This window comes from Leptopilina boulardi, unplaced genomic scaffold (genome assembly GCF_019393585.1).
Source record: "Leptopilina boulardi isolate dan_hultmark-lab unplaced genomic scaffold, ZJU_Lbou_2.1 LbouV2_302, whole genome shotgun sequence".
NCBI classification, from domain to species: Eukaryota; Metazoa; Arthropoda; class Insecta; order Hymenoptera; family Figitidae; genus Leptopilina; species Leptopilina boulardi.
Window position 1 is genome coordinate 2,447,018 of NW_026137866.1, and position 22,473 is coordinate 2,469,490.

The 22,473-nt window shown below is 26.3% G+C and overlaps 4 protein-coding genes across 7 annotated transcripts in view; 2 read left to right on the forward strand and 2 right to left on the reverse strand.

Annotated features, from left to right (window-relative positions):
- Positions 1 to 13,385, reverse strand: part of LOC127282682 (myelin regulatory factor-like protein) — a 37,471-nt gene extending 24,086 nt beyond the window's left edge. For both annotated transcript variants that reach the window (XM_051307099.1, XM_051307098.1), the window contains exon 1: positions 12,736 to 13,385. In XM_051307099.1, coding sequence (XP_051163056.1) covers positions 12,736 to 12,784 — 49 coding nt within the window. In that variant the 5' untranslated portion in view covers positions 12,785 to 13,385. The remainder of the gene's footprint in view (positions 1 to 12,735) is intronic.
- Positions 13,386 to 13,695: 310 nt separating this feature from the next.
- Positions 13,696 to 20,055, reverse strand: LOC127282688 (F-box/WD repeat-containing protein 7). Of its 3 annotated transcripts, XR_007843235.1 has the most exons (9): positions 19,858 to 20,055; positions 18,822 to 19,058; positions 18,515 to 18,747; positions 18,342 to 18,444; positions 17,743 to 18,261; positions 17,263 to 17,670; positions 16,879 to 17,194; positions 16,475 to 16,776; positions 13,696 to 15,059 (listed from the first exon to the last, which is right to left on the reverse strand). XR_007843235.1 is itself a non-coding variant. In XM_051307110.1 (8 exons), the coding sequence occupies exons 2-8, from the start codon at positions 19,026 to 19,028 to the stop codon at positions 16,613 to 16,615; spliced, it is 1,950 nt and encodes a 649-aa protein (XP_051163067.1). In that variant the 5' UTR covers positions 19,029 to 19,035; positions 19,858 to 20,055; the 3' UTR covers positions 16,313 to 16,612. The 3 variants fall into 3 exon arrangements, 2 of the variants coding, with proteins under 2 accessions (XP_051163067.1, XP_051163066.1); XM_051307110.1 differs by lacking the exon at positions 13,696 to 15,059 and having other exon boundaries at positions 16,313 to 16,776; positions 18,822 to 19,035; XM_051307109.1 differs by lacking the exon at positions 13,696 to 15,059 and having other exon boundaries at positions 16,313 to 16,776.
- LOC127282857 (dnaJ homolog subfamily C member 24-like) lies at positions 13,773 to 14,228 on the forward strand. The gene has a single exon (XM_051307395.1). It carries the CDS (start codon positions 13,773 to 13,775, stop codon positions 14,226 to 14,228), a length of 456 nt encoding a protein of 151 aa, XP_051163352.1.
- A 228-nt stretch (positions 20,056 to 20,283) lies between the features above and the next one.
- LOC127282693 (prenylated Rab acceptor protein 1) lies at positions 20,284 to 22,231 on the forward strand. Its single transcript, XM_051307120.1, has 5 exons — positions 20,284 to 20,421; positions 20,517 to 20,694; positions 21,061 to 21,291; positions 21,567 to 21,754; positions 21,854 to 22,231. The coding sequence occupies exons 2-5, from the start codon at positions 20,624 to 20,626 to the stop codon at positions 21,952 to 21,954; spliced, it is 591 nt and encodes a 196-aa protein (XP_051163077.1). The 5' UTR covers positions 20,284 to 20,421; positions 20,517 to 20,623; the 3' UTR covers positions 21,955 to 22,231.
- Positions 22,232 to 22,473: the final 242 nt, after the last annotated feature.

Sequence of the window (22,473 nt, forward strand, 5' to 3'; positions counted from 1 at the left end):
TTTACGTACATGGGCCTTTCCAAATGTGACGTCATTATATATATAAAATCTGACTATTTTACACCTTTCCTTGTCTTTCATTGCGTCATCAAATTTCTTCCTTGTTTTATTCGAACACAAATTATATTTTTATAAACAATTTCTATATAGACAATTTAGAATTAAATTAATTTTTAAACATTTTTTTTTTTGCGTATTATTTGCATTTTAATATCCGTTGCACAATTTTGGATAAAGAAAAATATTAACATATATATACTGAAAAGGTGAACAACTTCCGTTAAATGAAAAACATTTAGTGATATTTAAAATTTTTTAATCTTGCCTACAACTGTACTAATTTCGCGCATATATATTTTTTTACTATTTACATTTTTTAAATAATTCGAAAATAATTAGAATTAGCTAAATAATTCAGATATTTTTGAATTTTAAAAATGTCGAGAAAAAAATCAATTTGAAAGTAATTCAGATCTTTTTTTAGCAAATAGATAATTTTGAAGTAATTAAAAATCGGTAAAAGATTCTTAATATAAAGTATTCAAGTATAACAAGAAAGAAAGTGTGACGAAGGCAAGTATTCAAATGATGGGTTTACAAATGTTTAGTATGCGGAACAAATTTATAACGGAATTAACTGTGTTCAAAAAAAAAAACAAGACTTTTTGTTTTGAAACAACAAACAATGTTTGTCCTCTCAAAAAAAGTCCCAAAAAAAAACAAAACGCTAACATTTCAAAAATGAGAAATCAAAATTGAAAAATATTTTTTTAAAAATTATTATCTTCTGTTACTTCTTTTGTACACGGAAAAAAAGGAATTGCGCTTACAGATGCTAACTGATGTTTGCTATCGGATCTATCAAAATTAGTAACCACTGCTAATTTTTTTGCTACACTGAGAAAAATATGCTATTGAATCAATAGCATTTCTGCCAAAGGTATAAAAATTATTAATTCAAAAGCATATGCTATAGAATCTATAAAATATTTTAAAAAATTTTATAGCATATGCTTTTGAATCAATAATTTTTATACCTTTGGCAGAAATGCTATCACAGAAAATTAAAAGGCATTAAAATAAGCTGCAACGCTTCTTATTTTAATCCAATTTTTTCTTATTTTAATACCAAAATGGATTAAAATAAGCAAAATTGGATAAAAATAAGAAGCGTTGCAGCTTATTTTAATGCCTTTTAATTTTCTGTGATTGATTCAATAGCATATTTTTCTCAGTGTATAGGACAACAAAAAAATTTGCTGTGATGCGAACCATATCAGTCTTAATTTTTAAAAATTTACTTTCACAGCAAACTTTTTTGAACCCACAGCAAATTTGCTCGCTGTCCCTATATATTAGCTAACACAATTTGATGTGGCAGCAAATAGTTCGCTGCCACAGCAAACTTTTTCTATGCCTGTATTACATTATGAATTTTCGTAACTAAAATTACTGAAATCAGAATTTATCAATGATTATATTACGAGGTATTATTTAATTATACAAATATTGAATAATTTGAGCAATTCAGGAAACTTTTCAAATAATCAGATAAGAGACGCAAAGTGTCAAAATAAAAAGGGAATTGAATTATAAATGAGAATTCTTTTCTTTTTCCCTATACATTTTTGCAGGAAATGAAAATAACACCTTTTTCAAGGTTCGATTCACTTGAAGAAAGCCAACCATTATACATTTATAAATACAGAGGAATTTCATATATATCCAAAGATTAAGTAAATAGATCGCTCTTTTATAGACACTAATGATTTACAGATGTATATAAAGACATCAAAGGAAGAAAATTTCAAAAAAATATTTATAATGACATATATCGTTTTCATATTCGCATTTATATATGATTTTTCCATTATAAAAGACTGGATGTTTCCAGTTGGTAGCGTTGGAGATTGGACACACAAGTAAGTCGCAAGTAGTCCACATATCCTCTCTCCCTTGCATATAAACAATCTCGGATGGAAAATCTAGAACGTGGAGCGCATTAAACTCACACGGATATCTACTCCATATATATAAAAACCAATATTTTTAACAATCATCAAAAATTGTAAAGAGATATCCAAAAAATGATACTTATATTCTTTTATGAATTTCTAAATTTAAATTTTATTTTTTGAAATTTAAACAAGTAGCATATTCACGATCTAACAAATTTTTAATTGCAGACAGTTTCAATAGCTATGATTTACTAAACAAACTTAAATATTAGTTCTGAAGAAACTGAATATATAAACTGGTGACCATGAAGAATATGAAGAATGCCTTCTCTCTCTATCTCTCTCTCCAAGTACACATATATGAAAGCGAAAAGAAGGGGAGAACGTGTATATAGAAAATGTGGGATGAAGTAATGGACCTTTATCTTCGTATATATATATATATATATATATATGTGTACTTATGTTATGTATTTACATGTAAATTATACTGTTAGCAGATTGAAATTGCACCGCATTTACTGAATAACCGTGAATTGTAAACTCCTGAAGATTTATGATTTAGCGTACACTTGTCTCTCTATATAGCGAAGAATCGAAAAAGTATTTTATACAAAACGAGGCCTATTCCATTTTTTGCCATAAAATTTGATATTTTAAAATTTAAAGACAGTTAATAGATGACAGAGCATACAATGGATTTTTATTCTCCCCCAAAATCATTGAATTGCGTGAGCCTTTCATGGTTTTTACACAGAAAATTAAAAGGCATTAAAATAAGCTTTAACGCTTATTATTTTAATCCAATTTTGCTTATTTTAATCCATTTTGGTATTAAAATAAGCAAAATTGGATTAAAATAATAACTTATTTTAATGCCTTTTAATTTTCTGTGTACACAATAATTGTAGCACACAAAATTTTAATACCTCAACGATTATTGTTCTACACGGAGAAAAAAGATTTCTTTTATAAAGTAACTTTTACTACTTTCAGAGTAAAACTGGACCAACTCGAAGTTTCTGCGCATCTCTGGCAATTTTTACTCCAAAAATAGTAAAATTTACTCTAGAAATAGTAAAACTTACTACGGAAACAGTAAAATTTACTACAGAAATAATAAATTTTACTATTTTTGGAGTAAAAATTGCCAGAGATGCGCAGAAACTTCGAGTTGGTCCAGTTTTACTCTGAAAGTAGTAAAAATTACTTTTTCTTTTTCTCCGTGTAGTTTTTTTATGTTTCTCTCACTTCTCTAAGGAAATATAATGAGAAAATTACAATTTCTATCCATTCTCATTATATTATTGTATCAAAGCATAATATTTATGAAACATATGAAGAACAATTAAAAATCTGTTACAATTCTCAAACACTAATTTACGCGCAACTAAATTGAAATATTTACAATAATAATAATAAAAATAATAATAATTATTGTAATAGTAATAATAATAATAATAGTAATAATAATAATAATAATAAAAAGAATAGTAATAATTATATTAATAATAAAAAATAATAATAATAATTCACATGTCATGAACAATAATCACATTTCTCTCTCATTTTTTTTTTGCAACGACCAATGATAAAATAGAGGACAAAGAAAATTCCGAGTCGGTGATTCGTGGACGCAACAGGATCGCAGGGCTTTTTGGCATCGATTAAACAAAACCACCCTAGTCCGTTTCCTTCTATGTATACTATATATTCTACTTACAACATCAAAGTGTGGCCAAACCAACCCCGTTCACGCAAATAAATCCCCACAGGTCACATCCTCGCAAACATAATTTACTTGGCATGTATATATATGTATATCAAATATATACATTCATGACATGTTATATACCACTTTTCGTTTTGAAAACGATTTAGAATCTTGTGGCAGTTCACGACACGATATATATATATAGTATTTTAATGATTTGCTATATATTTCTCACGCAGGTGCGTTTGCGTGCATATATGACCCCTTATTAAATGGATTCGTTTGCATGTGGGCGGCCAAGATCAAGTGTCAAATTAAAATCGTTTATGTGTCTATATATAATGGGTGATAACGAATTTATTAATATCGAGAGTATAAACGAAATACTTTTTGATTTTTTATATAAATTCATAAAACTACACTGAAAAAAGGGTTTTGTATTGACAACCAAACGTTTGGTTGGTATTTAGGCAACCAAATTTTTTTTTGTTGAATCAACAAAATTTTGGTTGTCCCAATCAAACTTTAGTTAGGACAACAAAAATCCTTTTTTTCTAATTTTGGTTGTGTCAAACAAATTTTGATTGAGACAATTAAAATTTTGTTGATTCAACAAAAAAAATTTCGGTTGCTTAAATACCAACTAAACGTTTGGTTGTCAATACCAAACCCTTTATTCAGTGATATGCCAAAAAATTATATAATTTTGCACATTTTTATCTTAAACGAATTTTCTCTTTAAATTTGAATTAGTACTCTCTAAATCTGAATTAGTAAAAATGTTTACTTATTTAAATTAGTGACTCAATTTTTGCTTTAGAATTAGTTAAATTTTGCTAATTGTTAGTAAAAGTTACGAATAATTAGTAAAATTTTACTAATTCTAAAGCAAAAAGTAAGTCACTAATTAAAATTAGTAAACATTTTTACTAATTCAGATTTAGAAAATAAAAACTTTATCTAATTTATGAATTAGTGAATATTAATTATTGAAAGAAATTAGTTAACTATTAATATGAAACATTTTTTTTACACTGGAAAAAAATATATTTGATTCAAAATAATCGACTATTATCGCAAATCAATATTTACTTGAACCAAATAATTTTTTATTTGAATTTAAATAAATTATATATGAACCAAACTCGCCAGAGAAATGGTATATAATATTTGTCTCCGAGCCAACTAACTCATTTATTTGTTGCAAGTATATTTTAATTTAAATAAAAAATTTATTTTTTCGTAAAATTTATTTATGATAAATAAAATTTTTATTTATACGCCAAATAAATAGGCTCTGAGACAAATAATATACGTTTATTTAATTCTCAAATATATTTTATTTGGTACAAATAAATCATTTCTGCGCAATAATTTCTCTATAGAGAAATTATTTTGAATTATTGAATTATTTGAAACAAATACAATTAATGAATTAAAAAAAAATTCACTTGATTCAAATACTCGATTACTTGACTATATTATCAAATAAATATTTATACTTGAACCAAATAATTTTTATTTAAATTAAATAAATTGTATTTGAATCAATAATTTGACACTAATACCATTTAATTGATTTAAATAATAATTATTTAATACAAATAAATATTTATTTGATATATAATAGTCAAATAATCGAGTATTTGAATCAAATAAAATTTTTTTCAGTATAATTAAATGATATCATTATTTGTTTCAAATATACTAAAATTATTAGTCCAAATATAGTTTTTCCAATTGTATAGTTTCAAACATTATTTGGTTCCAAATATTTATTTGTAGTCAAGTAAACGATTATTTGAATCAAATCAATTTTATTTTTTGTGTACCTTTATCTAAAATTATTAAATAAAAATATAAAAACCATAAGAATTTATGTATATACGGATGTAAAATTTACATATACGTCGACTATCGATAAGAGTAAAGAATAAATTCTACGGTACATGACACGATTTGTAGTTCGCGTGTTCTAAGATGTTTTTTACACTTTACGTAATCGTAACATGTTTTTTTTTTTGTTAGCTATATGATGAATAATAGAGGAAAAAAAATTTTACTGAAAAGAAATAAATTACCGAATCTTCATTCATTGAAAAAAAAAAATTCCATTCAATTTATTTGTGTATATATATATATATATATATATATATATATAAATAAATATTTTCTCGTCACAAAAAATGTTTCCTTTTCTTTTATAGAAATTTTTCCAAGAAAATGTTTTCTAATTTATATTAATTTTTTTAATTATATTTATAATTTTTTAAACTATAAAAATTTGGAATATTTTCTTATTTTTATATTATATATTTTATTTTATTATATTTATTTATTTTATTATATATTTTTTAAAATGTAAAGAAAAAAATTGGGCAATCCTTTTTAAATTCAAATTTTTTTTTCGAGGTCAAAAAAAAGAGATGCTAAAAATGTCGAAAGTAATTTGATTATGTGTAAAATAGTATATATAATTATAAGAAAGGTGTTTGCTAAATGTGAACGCAAATAATTGACCAATTCCAATATACATATATGACACTTCCTTCTCCTACCACTAATTTTTCAATATTTCACTTTACTTTTTGATGTCCTCGGAAATTACATCATTGAATTTTTCCTATTCAGAATGAAATTACGAGGACAATAATTACCGTAAATATTGCTCGAGTTAATGATCATTTTTTCTCTCTATATATAATTCCGGGAAAAAAAGGTTATTACTCTTGAAAAAAAACGATTTATCCGGTTCTAATAAAGCAAAAATATTATTTTCCTTTTGTTGAAAAATTATATCATTCACTAAATTTCTCTATTAAATAACAATTTTATTAATCTAATAAATTATTTAATATAACATAAATTATTTATTTATTGAATAAAAAAATTATTAATTTCTTAATTTAATTTCAATTTTTTGCAATAAAAATAAATTTTACAAAAAGATGAAAGTGTCAAAATTTCTAATTAATCCAGTACGCCAATAATTCCAGAAGTTTATATCACAAAAGTCTTAATTAGCCGGAATTATAATTAGAGAATTCTTATATAGTTTTGAAAGCGATAAATTCACCACGCAGCTTGTAAATTATTCTTTACTGCGCATCTTTTCCACTTGACTTGAAACGTGAAAGGTAATTTGTATTTAAAAAAAAAAAAAAAAAATATGTTTTTGCCATAATTCATTTTTTTTATTAATGACAATGTCGATTATAAATTCTGCTTTTATCCTCTTAATATTCGAAAAAAAATTTTTTTTCCTATATTTTCCAAGACAATATTACACACGTGTGTGAAAAACATTAAATGTACGATTTCTTTGAATTTTGTTTTCTTGCGCATATAATTTGATTTGTTACTTAGTTTTTCCTTTATGTCATTAATTTATATAATTTCCTTTTTATAAAAGACAAAGCGAATTTTTCATTATAAAATTAAAGAAAAAATTTTTTTTTTGGGGTTTTAAATAAGACACTGAAAAATTTTATTTTATTCAAATAATCGGTTACTTGAATATTATCAAATAAATATTTACTTGAACCAAATAATTTTTACTTGAATTAAATTATATTTGAACCAATAATTTCTGTATTTGAAACAAATACTATTTAATTGACTAAAATAAAAATTATTTCGTTCTAGTAAATATTTATTTGATAATTTTTCCATTTTTCCTCCACTGAAAAAAAATTTATTTGATTCAAATATTTGGTTACTTGATTATTATTATCAAATAAATATTTACTAGAACGAAATAATTTTTATTTTAGTCAATTAAATAGTATTTGTTTCAAATACATCAGAAATTATTGGTCCAAATATAATTTAATTCAATTAAAAATTATTTGGTTCAAGTAAATATTTATTTGATAATTTTTCCATTTTTCCTCCACTGAAAAAAAATTTATTTGATTCAAATATTCGGTTACTTGAATATTATCAAATAATTATTTACTTGAACCAAATAATTTTTAATTGAATTAATTTATATTTGGACCAATAATAATTTCTGTATTTGAAACAAATACTATTTAATTGACTAAAATAAAAATTATTTCGTTCTAGTAAATATTCATTTGATAATAATAATCAAGTAACCGAATATTTGAATCAAATAAATTTTTTTTCAGTGGAGGAAAAATGGAAAAATTTTCAAATAAATATTTACTTGAACCAAATAATTTTTAATTGAATTAAATTATATTTGGACCAATAATTTCTGTATTTGAAACAAATACTATTTAATTGACTAAAATAAAAATTATTTCGTTCTAGTAAATATTTATTTGATAATAATAAAGTAACCGAATATTTGAATCAAATAAATTTTTTTCAATGGAGGAAAAATGATTTTTTTTGAAAAAGAAACATTTTTCTTTTTTCAATATTGTTTCAATAAAAAAAAAAATTATTTGTATAATTCGAATTCTCATATAATCTGTCATGGAAGTCAAAGGGAAAGTTCACGGAGTCGGGTTGAATGACACTTTATAGCTATACAGAAACTTTTTAGTGATCATTCGAAATGCAATGTAAACGTTTCGATTCAATGCTTGATTAGCTTTTCTTGTCAATGACTCGTCGAGTTTCTTTTTCCACTAATTATTACATTCTCGCCGCTTTAAATTTTCTATAAAATTTTATTTTTCCTATATTATAAAAATTCAACAAAAAAAAAATTCCAATTTTGTTGAAAATATAATATTTTATTGAATTTAGCCAAGAATAACTTTTTTGAAGAATCAGATAAAACTTTATGCAAAGAGAGAAAGAGAGAGAATAAGATCGATCGTCTTTGTAAAGTGATGATAAGCGATGAAAAAAAATAGTATATATATATATCTGTATGTGATTTCGAGTCACGTTACAGTTTGGAATTCCCGTTACATTTTCGTTGAAGCTGAAAAATAGGGAGGTGCGTGGTTTGCTGGGAACCATTTGCAATATGGCCGCGCGATGCTTAAATTATTGCGCAAAAGCAAGAAAATCTCTTGTTTCCACCCTTAAATGTTAATCATTGGCTGATACGAGGGAAGCTTTTGAGACGCCCACATAATAAAAGCTCAGACATGCGCGAAAACGAAAAAAGAGGTTGAGAGAGAGAGAGAGAGAGAGAAATAAATATAAAAAAAAGAGAGAGAGAGAGAGAGATTCGTATTTTTTTTTATCTCTCCGACATTTTTCATATAAAAAAAAAAAAACGAATATGTACGTCACTGTCGTTGAGATTAGGCAGATGAAAAATTGATTTTAAAATACTGAACTACCAATAAACCTGACAGTCAAATTGTCCATGACACACGTGATTTAGAAAATTTGTACACTTTCATAAAAATATATTTCAGCTGTTTAATATTGTCTCCGGCACTTTATATTTCTATTAATATTACTATTATTATTATTACTATTATTATTATTATTACTATTATTATTATTATTACTACTATTATTATTACTATTATTATTGTTATTATTATTCTAATTATTATTTAAAAATAATTGTTTTAAATATTCAATTATTTTTTCTTGTCTTTATTTTTTTTAACCTTTTTTTCTAATTGTTTATAATCATACTTTTGTTTATAATAAAAATAGAAAAATTTGTATTAAAACGTGAACATGACCTGCGCAGCATTTTTATCATACGTCACTAAAATAATTATAACATATTGGTATAATCACTGCGCCTACCCTACATCTTCCTTATATAAATAGTTTACTTCCAAGGTTCATTAATCCAAGGCAAATTATAAAAAGAAAAAAAAAACTGAATCTTTTAATTAAAAATTTACGTAGGAAAAAGAAATTTTATTCAAATAATTTTGGTCTATTATCAAATAAATATTTATTATAAATAATTTATTATTAAATAATTATTATTACCCAATAATTAAATATTAAATAATTATTATTACCCAATAATTAATATTAAATAATTATTATTACCCAATAATTAAATATTAAGTAATTATTATTCGAGATAATATATTTCAATTTGTTTTAAGAAAATTATATTGGTCCAAATACAATTTATTTAAAATAAATAAAAATTATTTGGTTCTAAATATATATATTTGAATGAAATTTCTTTTTTTCAGAATTAAAAAAACAATTTTTAACATTAAATAAATTTAATAATAATAAAATAATTGATTTATTTTTAATGACAACTTTCAATTCACGTGATAATAAATTAAAATTCTATATATAGATCAATGGACTTTGAAAAGTGTGCATGTATTTTTCTTTTTATTTCTAATTCGCGGTCGATTGATTCATTTGACAAGTAATTGGCGGATGGAAGGAAAGTATATAAGTATATCGAAAAAAGGAAACAAAATAGTTTCAAATTAAAAAAAAATCAAATGTTTCGAAAAGAACAAAAACATTTTTTTTTTAGACGAAAATAAATAAAATTTAATCTTCACAAAAAAAAACGCTAAAATTATTGTCAATATATGAGCCTCAAGAATAAATCGAATTCCTTGAAAAAAAAAAATATCTAAACTATACATAAAGCAGTCGTCGTATATATATGATGAAAATACAACGAATGACTGTAATCGAGAATGTAAAGACAAGTCATTCCTATAAACTAGTCAATAAAATAGTATTGTTCGTAGTATAGGCATGCGGCACGTGCTCCTGGCAAAATCCATGGCAGCATATATATATATATATATTGTAAAATTGTATATACGTAAACTCACATTCACCGGGACTTTCACTGTTAACTGAGAGAAAAATAAAAAAAAAAAATGATGGAATTGTCGACACTAGCGCACAAATATTGCGCCATTCTCTCCGCAGAAACCTAGCAAAACTTCTATATGTATATATACACTCTACTCTATACAAGCAAAATGCAGGTGATTTCGCCTGCTCGAAGAAAACCAATTTTCTTTCTTCTCCTTATGACTATTACTTCTCAGACTATTTAATGAATCATTAAATTATAGTTTTTCCAAGCAAAAAAATTAAATATTAAAAATAAATCCACAAGAAAGTCGTTAAAAAAAATACAATGCTTTTAAAAATTAATAATATTCACTGTGTCAAGAGCAAGTTACTTTTAAACGTAATTAGAATTTTAAATTTAAAAAAAAAATTCCAATGTTTATTTTTAAATATTTTTTTCTAAGTAATTTTCAAATTTAATTTAATTATTTATTAATTATTATTTATTATTTATTATAATTTCTATTTTCCTTTTCATTGCAAAAATGTTAATAATTAAAATTCTTCTCTACAAGAACTAAATATATATATATAATATATACAATGTATGAACTTTCTAATTCAGATTGTAGCAAAAAATACAGCAGCGAATTTCTCGATAAGTAAAATAAGAATAATTTAGGAAAAAAAAGAAATAGCATTTTTTTTTTTTTTTAGGGCCATGACCGTGATAGGTTCCTTCGAGGTCAGTTCTCTTCGTATAAGCACGCACGCAGTTGCGAGAGAGATACCAGAAATCGAGGTCGGGTCTTCGCGAGATTCGCGCTTCTTATATTTCACTTAACGGATTTCACAAACTCTCATCCAAAATAAAAATTGTCTCATAAATATTTCATCAAGTGCAAAAAAAAATCTCGGAAGAGAAAAAAATTTCAATTTCGAAATAATGGAAATTTTTTCCAAATATTTTTAATTTGGAAAAAATTAAATTTGAAAAGAAATAAAAACAAAAAAAAATTAAATTTTCCAAAAAAAAATTCCTTTTTTTTGAAATTTAAAAAGGTCATACAAATTCTGGTCTCAATCAGTCAGCTTTCTTCACGTACAGCGTGAGAAAGGTCACTCTAAGTCGTTCAATTGGTAATAACTCCAACCTCCCTTTTCCCATAAATGCGATCCGAAAACTCGTCGAGTGAGTTGAAAATGCCTATATAACATGTCTTTCTCTCTCTTACACATATACACACACTCACACTCGACTAAAAGTTGCAAAGTAAAATGCGAAATGTACAAAGTGCAACATGAAAGGTGCATTTCGATTCACCTGACAGGGATTATATTCTGTGAGGAGTGAAACGAAAAAAAAAAGAACGGTTCGATAAGGTCAATGGACGAGAACTTCTTCGTCACCCGCATGTATTCAGGTGTAAAAGAGACAACTCCTTCCTATTGTCAAACAAAATCACAAGAATACAAGAATATCGAGCAGAAAGCAAAATTTCAATGACGTGTTTATGACACTTTGAAAAAAAAATTCCTCACATTTGTCCTTGAAATAACAATTTAAATCTCTTTCTCGCTAAATAAATAATTAACAAGAATTATCTTTTATAAGGAACTTGTATTTTAAAATAAATAATAAACGTATATAATAAATTCCAATACTTAATCATAAATGGAAAAATAAATACGTATTTTATCAATTTATTTCATTTAAAACTTAAAAAAAAAATTGACCTAACCGTTTTTAATTTAATGAGTAAATAATATTGATTTATTAGAAAATTAATTTATCATTTAAATATAGTCGATCACCTTCAATTTAAATATAGTCATTTGGAAATATTACTATTACCTATTCTGCGAATAGAAAACTATCAAATGAATTTTTTCATAATTTAGAAATCATCTGTTGAGACCACAGAATGAAAATATTGATATAGGGCATTTAAAAATGGTGGCTACTTGCCCCTTCCCCTGTCCTGAATTCGCAATAAAACCAAGTGACAAATAATACTTGCACGAATTATAAAAAAAAAAAAAATTCCATTAAAATATTCTTTACACGACACTAGGGAATAATTTTACAATTTGGGTCTTTGGAATTTATAAAACAACAGGAGATACGGTCGGCCGCATTACTCCCTCACGTGGTTGTCAAGCTCATATTATTGAAGACTATTTAGTTATATATTCAACAAAGCAACTCAGTTGAAAATCAAACTAACAATAAAAAATACTATATAATGCAGAAATACTACTAATAGTATACAAATAATAAACCCCACTTGTATTACAAATACAAACATCGGGGATTTTAACGATAGAACAAGGAACGATTAAATTCTTTAGGAATTTCAACAAAAATGTCAAATTACTCACCGAGAATTGCCTGGAGGGTTTGCTCGTCCCCATCACTGATGACATCCATACCTCCGCGGATCGGACCCCAGCTTTCTTCCGGGCCTGATTAACAGGCCCCATTTTGTCTTCGTGCGACGTCTATCGTTGCGTCCCACATCTTACACAAGAAAAACATTCTCCAAAGAATTTTCTACCGCAATTTTTTCACACTTGTCACAACAATTTTTTCACTTGTCGATGATTTTTGTAACACACTGAATCTTAAGAGTACACGTACGAATAAAACACAGGAGAAATCATGATCCAAGTTTAATTTTCAATTATTAATTAAGTTTTATCACTTTGCTTTGAGCACACACGTTCTACCGACACTAAAACACCACTATACGACGACCTGGAACTCGCGACTCGACCGGAGCCGACACTTGTGCGTCTATCGAGAGAGGTCACGTGACCACAAGAGAGTTATTTGGATGGTCACGCGCCCCTTTTTCATATGCGTGTCTTTTAACGTAATAGAAAATGAGGATTTCACACACGACGATGAATATTCATTTGCCGATAAACACCAAAAAGGTTATCAGAAAATTTCAAAAAAACACACACACACATGAGAAACAAACAGATTCCTCTTTAATCGGCCCTCCAGGGGTTACTGAAGTGAACTCACGGAAACTATCGATATTCTCGATACTTTTCACTATTCAACCGCCAGGTAGCGCTAGTGTATAGTTTCGATACTTTTGGCGCTAAAATTCAAAATTATATTATTTATAAAAACAAATTAATTAATTACTTTTAAATAGTGAATTATTGAAAAAATAAATAATATTATTGAAAATTAATAAAATTCAACTTAATTCTGGAGATAGTTTTTTAAAAATTTAAATTAAAGCGCCTCTAGCGATCTAAAATAGAATTATACACATGTGACGTAAATCCTAACCTTAAAAGCAAAACATATTTTTGTAAATAAAAAAATAAATAAATAAATGTCACCTTAAAGATTAATTTAAAAATAAAATTACCGAATTTTAAGAATTCTAATTTAAAAAATGAGTGTTAAAGATTTTTACGAAATTCTTGGATGTTCCGAAGAAGCAACACACGAGGATTTAAAAAGTGCTTTTCATAAATTAATTTTAAAATCTCACCCAGATAAAGTACAGGACTCAAATAAAGATGCTGTGGAATTTCACCAAATTCAAGAGGCTTGGAACGTTCTCAGTAAACCTGAAAGCAGAAAACTTTATGATGTTGAACGTAAACAAACAAAATTAGAAGAAGAAAGTATTGTTGTCCTTGCAAGGATTACTTCCGACGAACTTTATCCCAAGAATGAAGAATTAGCATATCAATGTCGTTGTGGCAGTGAATATATCGTTGACAAAGAGGATTTGCAAAATTATGAACAATTTTATGTTGCCTGTGACGAATGCACATTTTATATTTCTGTCAAAGTCAACAAAAATTCATTAAATCATTCCTCTTCTGATTCATTTGGAACATAATTTTTGTAAACTGTAAAAAATCAAACATAATAAAAGAAAAAATTAATTTACTTAATTTCGTGTAAAAAAAAAAAAGTTATCCATCCTAGTACTCTAAATTTTAATTAATCACTTTCTGGGATTAATATTAACTCGATTTATTTTCTATAAAAAAGTTTATTCGTTTTTTTTTTTTTTTTTTTTTTTTAACGTATTCGCCTGAATAATTGCATAAGAAATAAATGCAAGTGCAAAATGCAGCAACATTTTCTATTTCTTATAAAAAATGATACAACAGATAACACATTATTATAATTATAAACTATTGAGCAATATACAAATAAAACACGGTCCACCTCCATGTGTCCTTAATCCAGTAATAAAAGAAGCGTTCGCACGAATTGCATTTCCAAAAAATTCATATAAATAAATAAATTTATCCAGTAAACGATAAATTGCTCTTTTTTTTTTGGAGAATTTTCATTACAATTCTTTAATAAATTTTCCATAATAATGTAGTCAAATGGCAATTCGTGACAGTATTGCACAAAAATAATTAAAATTTCGCAACTTTCATTACTGAATCATGGCGAAACCAGACTTATTTTTTTTTTTTACAGATGTTAAATCGTTGACCTTCACTATTTTTTTTTAATGCAAAAAACCCTTTTTTTTTGTGATAAATAAATCAATCACTGATATTGACTCAAAAGGTTAGAGCAGTTTTTGCATTATTTTTCATTGTTACATATACAAAATCATTTTCATTTGCATTCGATTCCTAATTGTTACGATATGAGTTTATATAAATAAAGAGGCAAATGATTTTTAATCCCATGTCACACCTGCAGACTAAAAAAAAAAAAAACAAAAACAAAAAACAGACATATTAATAGTAAATTCACCGTAGTGAAAAACAGACTTTTTTTGTTTTTCAGGCGATACAACAGTCTTAATTTGTTTAAAATATATATTTATCAAGATGGAAGAGTAGCCTGATTTTTTATTTTGACACCATTGACTGTCTTGTAAAAGAAAAATTAAAAAATAATTGTCCTTTCATTCGAATTATTTAAAATTCTATTTTAAAAAAAAAAAATTATTCTAAAAATAAGCCAATCATGAGATTTTTTTTTTAAATTAAAAAATGGATGATTCATTCATTCAGTTTTTTTCCACATTATATATAATTTTATATATATATATACTCAGAAAGCACTTATTAAATAAAAAATATAACAATTTTCATCGTAAAACGATGACGAACAGTTAAATTGTTAATAAATATTAACTAGATTCAATCAAAATGGTAAAGTGTAACTATTCCACACGTGTGACATGTTATCTTAAACGTAATTGTTACACTCCATTTTAATATCATTTCGTCTACCTTAGCATTTCCATGAATACTATTTTTTTTTTTTATCTTTTGAAAAACAAAATATTATCAAATTTTCTATATTATATTGTGAAGGCAGTTCTTACAAGTTTTTTTTGTCGAGAAAATCTAATATTCGATTCTATTTTGTTAAAGAAAAAGAATTTTTTGTTTTTAATGGTTTATGCAGGTAGTAACATTTTTTTTTTTCTAATTTGAGATAAATTAACTAATATACATTATGCGAAATGTAATTACTGTGTATTTTCTGAAAAAAAAAAAAACTCGAAAAATTGATTTTTTTTTTCTATTAACAAAGAATAATTTGTTGTCAAACCGCGAACTGACATATATTGACATAAATATTAATTTTTTAACTAAACGTAACAGCCGAATGAACAATTTTGGACGAATTAATGCCCTGTCCAATGTGTCAGTATAATTTTTTTTTTTTTTTACTATATAGAAACTTTGTTCTATTTTTAAATATACTTAAATAATTAATTTCTAAATAAAAAATATTTATTTTGAAATGTCGAAATAAATTTATAACTACTAATATCTCTTTTCCTATTGAGAAGAAATTGGACACAGTCTAATCAAAATTTAATCGAATATAAACAATTACCTTTACCGCATAAACCTTCAACAGAATTACAAAAAGAAAAAAAATTTTTTTTTGATCATAATCGATAACCTTGTAAGTTCCGAACTCCTCATTCGAGTCTTTTAAGTCTCATTTTTTTTTTTTTTTTTTTTTTTTTTTTTTCTGTACACTGCGATAGGTACATCACGGTTTTGTTTATACTTGATCTTTTGTCAGTGTCACAAAAAGACACACAAACGACTATATATATATATAGTTTTTTTTTTTCCAAATGCCGCTTACCTTGCATTTCCGGATATTTTCCATGTGCAGTCTTATCACAATCACACCACTTAATACATGAAAAAACATTGTACAGTAGATTGGTTAAGCTACCTAGTTTTGAAAATTATTTACAACATGTCCTCCTCAGCGAAGAAATTATTTCACTTCAACATCAAAATCAAGAACAAGAAGTTTTGTTTCCTCAGTGCCATTTCGACTGCCAACAGCACACACAAGTTTCGTGTCACTTGCTCGAATTCGCCACACCACACCGCCGCTTCCGCCACTCTCTAATGCTACGAGATTCCTTATAAAATCACCTGGAAAAAATTTAAATTTCTTTTTAATTTCTTTTAAATTACAATTTTGCAAAAATAATATTCAACAAGAGTAAATTTGGTTTAGAGGGGAAAAAAAAGTACCAGTTTTAACATCCCAAAGTTTAACAGTTCCGTCGTCGGAGGACGTTATCACGAAATGACTATTAAACTGGAGACATGTGACTGCTGACTGGTGTTTATTTGGACCGGAAAGCGTTTGTAGGCAATGACCGCTGACAATGTCCCATACTTTGACAGTTGAATCCGCATTACCTGAGACAAGAATATTATGACGTAGTTCCATACCGGAAGTGAGCGATTGATGACCCATTAATGTATGTCTACAAGCGCCAGTCTCAACTTCCCAAACTCGAATGCTCGTATCGAGGGAACCACTCACAACATGAACACCATCAAACTAAAAATTAATTAATAAAAATAATAAATTTTGTTTCTTTTCTTTTTTTTTTAAATGTGCAATATTACCTGAAGCGAGTAAACACGATTGGTATGTCCTTGGAGAGTATGAAGGCACTCTTCTCGTTCTGGATTCCAAACTTTAACCATATAATCGTAAGCACCGCTAACGACTAATTTACCATCGTATTGCACGCATCTAACTGCAGCTAAATGTCCCACCAATACGTGTAAACATTCACCAGTATCAACTTTCCATACTCTTAATGTTGCATCCCTACTGCCGCTGACAACTTTATTCCCATGTAAATGCATACATCTCACCGTCGATGTATGACCATACAATGTATGTATACAACAACCAGAATCAGCGTTCCATACTTTTAATGTTCGATCCGTACTGCCGCTGATTACCGTCGCTCCCGACATTTGTGACGACCATACTCCGCCCGTGTGTCCAACCAACGTTCGCAAACACTGAAAATTTCAATTTTAGAAATTAAAATTTACTAATTTTGAAAAATTGAAATTTTGAATTTGAAATTTTACCTTCCCAGTGATGGCGGACCAGACTTTAAGTGTATTATCATCAGAACCGCTGACTATTCTATTACCAGAAAATTGTAAACAAGTAATGACATGATCATCGTGACCTTTGAGAACTTTTGGTGGACGGATTGGCTTTGTTCGCCAATTCATTTTAATATTATGCTGCCTCATATAGGCTTGTTTCCATGGCGATGAACTATTACCCGATGTACGGCCATTTTTTCGTTTTGACGATGGCGATTCTTTAAGATCATCAATACCAGCCGCACGACATTTTTCCTTCCATAATAAATTATCATCGGCAAGAAAACGCCAACTGCGACATGTTTGCGCTGCACGCAATAAATCACGTGGCTCAAGAAAGGCTAATACAGATAAGGCTAATTCACGTGGCAATAGTGAAATAAAATCCCGTTGAAATTGTGGTTCTATCACTTGCATCATATGACGCACTTGCGTTGGTTCACATCTTTCAATTAATTCATCTATCGCCAACATTCTCTCTGCATTCGACCATCTCTGAAAAATTAAACAATTTTTTTTGTTTTTCATTACAAAAATTCTATTTTAATATTTAAAAAAAAAAAAAAAATACTTGCCTGAAATTGTAAAAGCCAATTACTCATTTCCGGTGGTGGATTATCTTTCGTTGGTATCAAAAATCGTACAGGTTTACCTTTATCATCTAATTTTCGAGCGATTCTATAAGAAAAAACAAAAATTAATTGTAAAATCAAATGAAAATTACTATTAGCAGATTAAAAATATTTACGCTATATGACATTTGTCCTCGGCGCCGAGCTTTTTACAAGGTAAATTAGATTCTATTTCGCTTTTTCGTTTTTTCTGAGGTTGAACAACGTCTAAAGGGACACAGGTGTGTAAAATTGGACTTTGCACTCGTTGTGGTAAAGGGGGTTGTGAACGCAAAATAGGTGATTGACAATCGCTTTCTTCAATTTCTTCATCGCACTCGGCGTCACAAAACAGTCCTGTGTCACTAATCTGAAAATTAAATAAAAATTTAAAAAATCTAAAAACAAAAAAATAACAAAACAAAATAAAAAATTATTTTCTACCTCGCTGTCCTCCTCTGTACTCTCGGCTTCTGCTTCATCCACCTCGTCGCCATAGTCTTCCGATTCACCATCTTGTGGCAGTGAACAATTAATTGGATCTAATGTACTTGGTCCTGGAATACCTTCAACGCCTTCAACAGGACTTGGACTTGTTCCACCAGGTTTCTCTCGTGTTATTCCTTTCAATGACGATTGCGGGACAGACATTACTGACCTAGGAAATTAATTTGTTGTTTTCTGCAATTTCAATTACATTCCATAAAAAATAGAAATTAAAATAAATTGAATCTTTAAATTAAAAATAATATTTCTAGAAAAAAAAAGGATAAAACTGATCAAAAAATCGAATTAACTTTTTCTAATAGAAAACTACATATAATAAAAAAAGAAATTATTTCTATATAAAAAAAAAAAAAAAAATTTGACACTTGTATTACAATAACGAAACAAATAAGCAAGAGAAAATAAATACAATACAAGGAAATAAAAGTATTTTCTTTATATATAAATAAAAGTGCCTCGTGGTTTCTTGATTCTCGAAAATATCCACGTTTTTTTTTTCTTCTTACATACTCACATAAAAATGCAATATGAAGCATATTGAACGTTGAAGCAATTGTATATTCAAAAACCGATTGTTATGATAAACAAAAAAACACAAACTGATGAAAAAAAAAATAGCCTCGGGCTGAGATAAAGAGAACGTGTTCATTATTGAAAAGTTTTGAAAAGAAATAACAAAAATGGTCGAACATTTGCAAAGAAGCAGGTTTTAAGATAAATGCACATAATGTATAAAAAAAAAAAAATTTTAAATTCACTGTAATTATAATCAAAATGTAATCCTAACCTCGATAAATGGAAATATGTTATACATAAATATATTACAGTATAGATATTTTTTTTTTTTGTTCACAAAAAATTAATATATACTCTTTCACACTCTATATACCACTCCTAAACTGTTCATAAATTTGAGGTTTCAATTTTCTCATCGTAGAGGGTAAAAAAAAAAAGAAGAGAAAAGAAAACTTACTTTGGCGGATGATTTCTTTCTTTGCCGTCTCTTTGCGACACACGGCTGATTGGAGGAGAAATTAAATTATTAAAGTCACATGCAGAACGAGGTTAGAACACAGGATAATTTTGTAAAAAGAGCAGTGTGGTTCATAAAATAAAAACATGAGATAAATCCATCCTGCAACACTTGACGACACACACACGCGTTCACAGTTTGACCTTGCAATAAATTTATCCGGATGTGTTGTTTGAAATTAACAAATTTCATTGGTTGGCAATTTAAAGCTCAATTCACAAGTTGGAAAAATTATTCAAAAATGGCGGAAAATAATTTCAGCGGGAATATTTAAATGTTAGTTTAATTGTTAAGGAACAAAATTAATTAATACTTTAATTAATTCAACGAATATTAGGTTTTTAGGTTATAATTTTCGATTAGAATCTCGGAATTAAAAACTTTTTTTCGTTTTAAAATATAAAAATATACTCAATTTATGTATGTGTTTATTTGTTTTATATGATTTGTTGACGTGTGTTAGTGATGCAATTTCTTTCAATTCATTATGGAATGCATAAGAATGTAAACGTCAAAATTTGAAACGGTTTAAACTATTTAAATATTTTCTTATCTTAAATTTGTATAATGTAACTGTATTATTTTGTTATTTTAAATAGATAATAAAAGCAACCGTGACTGAAAAGTAAAGTTACTACAAATCAAAATAGTTAAGCTGATATGTCAATTTTGTGAATGTCAGCAAAAATAATAAAAATTTTATACAATGGCTGACGTGGAAATTCCAATTACTGGAGAAATTCAATCTTCAGATGATAAACAATCGAATTCTAAACGGTAATTATTGTTAAATTAAATTAATAATAACAAAATCATTTTGACATCAGAGAGAATTAGTATATCAGCTGTAACTTGAGCTGTCAAAAGTACATAACCTCAAAATATAAACAAATGTCATTTCGAATATAATTTGATTAAATTTGTCATTAATTGATATTTTAAATCTATTTTATTTTTAAAATATTTTAAATTACAATTACTGGAATTAATTATTTATTTCAATTTATTAATTAAAAGTGGTATTTAAAATTTTATTTTTCCATATGTCAAGTGCAAAATAGAGTACTTGATTGTAAAAGTAAAATAAACTTATTATAATTGAAAAATTATTTTTTATATTTTTAATTTGTTTTTTTTTTCTAGATTTTTGTCGCAACTTGCGCTTCCACCATTGGGACAATTTACTTACCCACAAGCTCAAGAATGGGTTCAACAAAAGAAAGCTAATGTCAAACCATGGGCATTATTTTTAAATAGCAATAATTTTAGACCACCTCCAAGTATTACAAGATTGAGTAAACGAGTATTGAAAAATATAGAATACTTCCAAAGTAATTATTTATTTGTATTCATCATCCTCGTTATTTATGTTCTGTAAGTACATTTCTCTTATTTTTTTTTAGAATTTATATTTTTATTCACAATTCTTTAATTAGCCAGTAATTAAAAAAAAAATAATTCAAATTAACGAAATAAATATTTTAATTTGTATACAATAAATATTTAAATTGTTAAAAGAAATATTTGTATGTATACTAAAATAGATTTTAATATTTATGAAAACTCGAATTGTAATTAGTATTTTAATATATATCATTTACAATATTATGTATTTAATATTTTATTTTTACATAATTTTTAAAATCTAGAATAACATCTCCACTATTGTTAATTGCCGTGGCAGGATCAGTTGGAATTTGTTATAAAATTTCACAAAAACACACAACAATTTTTAATAATAAACTAACTCTTCCTCAAGTTTATACATTGGTCGGCGTATGTTGTCTTCCTTTGTTTTATTTAGTCGGAGCTGGAGCAGCAATCTTTTGGGTTCTCGGTAATTTAATTAATATATTTAGTTATTCAATTAATTTAAATATTTTAATTAATTATGTTTTTAAAGAAAGATTTTAATTTTCTTTTCTTTTTTTTGCAGGTGTTTCCTGTTTTTTGATAACAATTCATGCCAGTTTTTACAATATCGATTCAATTCTTTGTCCTGGCGAAGATGAACTTAATTTACTGCAAGAAGTATAAAATTTATAACTCACAGACAAGTTAATATTAACAAGTGTCTTATGTCCTACATTATATAAAAAAAAAAAGAAAATGAAAACTAAGTCTCTCAATTTCAAAAAAAACTGAAGATTTATGAATTTTATTAACAATTGTTATGTAATATAATATATTTATATACATTATTATAATATAATATAATTTTGAGAAAAGATTATTAATAAATTTAATATTAAGAATTTATTGTAAAAACTTATCATTTTTATAAATTGAATAAAAATTTTAATATTTCTTGAAATGAATAACTTTTTACTTAAATTTTCTAATTTTAATTTAAAGATTAAAATTTTCTTTTAGCAATACGTAATTTTTTAAATAAAATGGAATCATGAATATTTTTGAAATTCTTTTTTCATTAAATTTTCTTTTAGTTTTTATTTTCAGATAAAATGAATTTATTATATAATTTTCAACAATTTTGTAAGTTATTTTTAAATTAGAATTAAATATTTAAAATTGTTTTTTATTAATTTTAAACTG

What these genes read in the sequence shown, in the direction of transcription:
- LOC127282857 (XM_051307395.1), top strand. Translation starts at nt 13,773, where the DNA reads ATGAGTGTTAAAGATTTTTACGAAATTCTTGGATGTTCCGAAGAAGCA.
- LOC127282693 (XM_051307120.1), top strand. Translation starts at nt 20,624, where the DNA reads ATGGCTGACGTGGAAATTCCAATTACTGGAGAAATTCAATCTTCAGAT. An exon ending in ATCCTCGTTATTTATGTTCT is followed by an intron (nt 21,292 to 21,566) that starts GTAAGTACATTT and finishes TTTAAAATCTAG; the next exon opens with AATAACATCTCCACTATTGT. An exon ending in AGCAATCTTTTGGGTTCTCG is followed by an intron (nt 21,755 to 21,853) that starts GTAATTTAATTA and finishes TTTTTTTTGCAG; the next exon opens with GTGTTTCCTGTTTTTTGATA.
- LOC127282688 (XM_051307110.1), bottom strand. Translation starts at nt 19,028, where the DNA reads ATGTCTGTCCCGCAATCGTCATTGAAAGGAATAACACGAGAGAAACCT. An exon ending in GAGGACAAATGTCATATAGC is followed by an intron (nt 18,445 to 18,514) that starts GTAAATATTTTT and finishes TTTTTCTTATAG; the next exon opens with AATCGCTCGAAAATTAGATG. An exon ending in ATTGGCTTTTACAATTTCAG is followed by an intron (nt 18,262 to 18,341) that starts GCAAGTATTTTT and finishes TTAATTTTTCAG; the next exon opens with AGATGGTCGAATGCAGAGAG.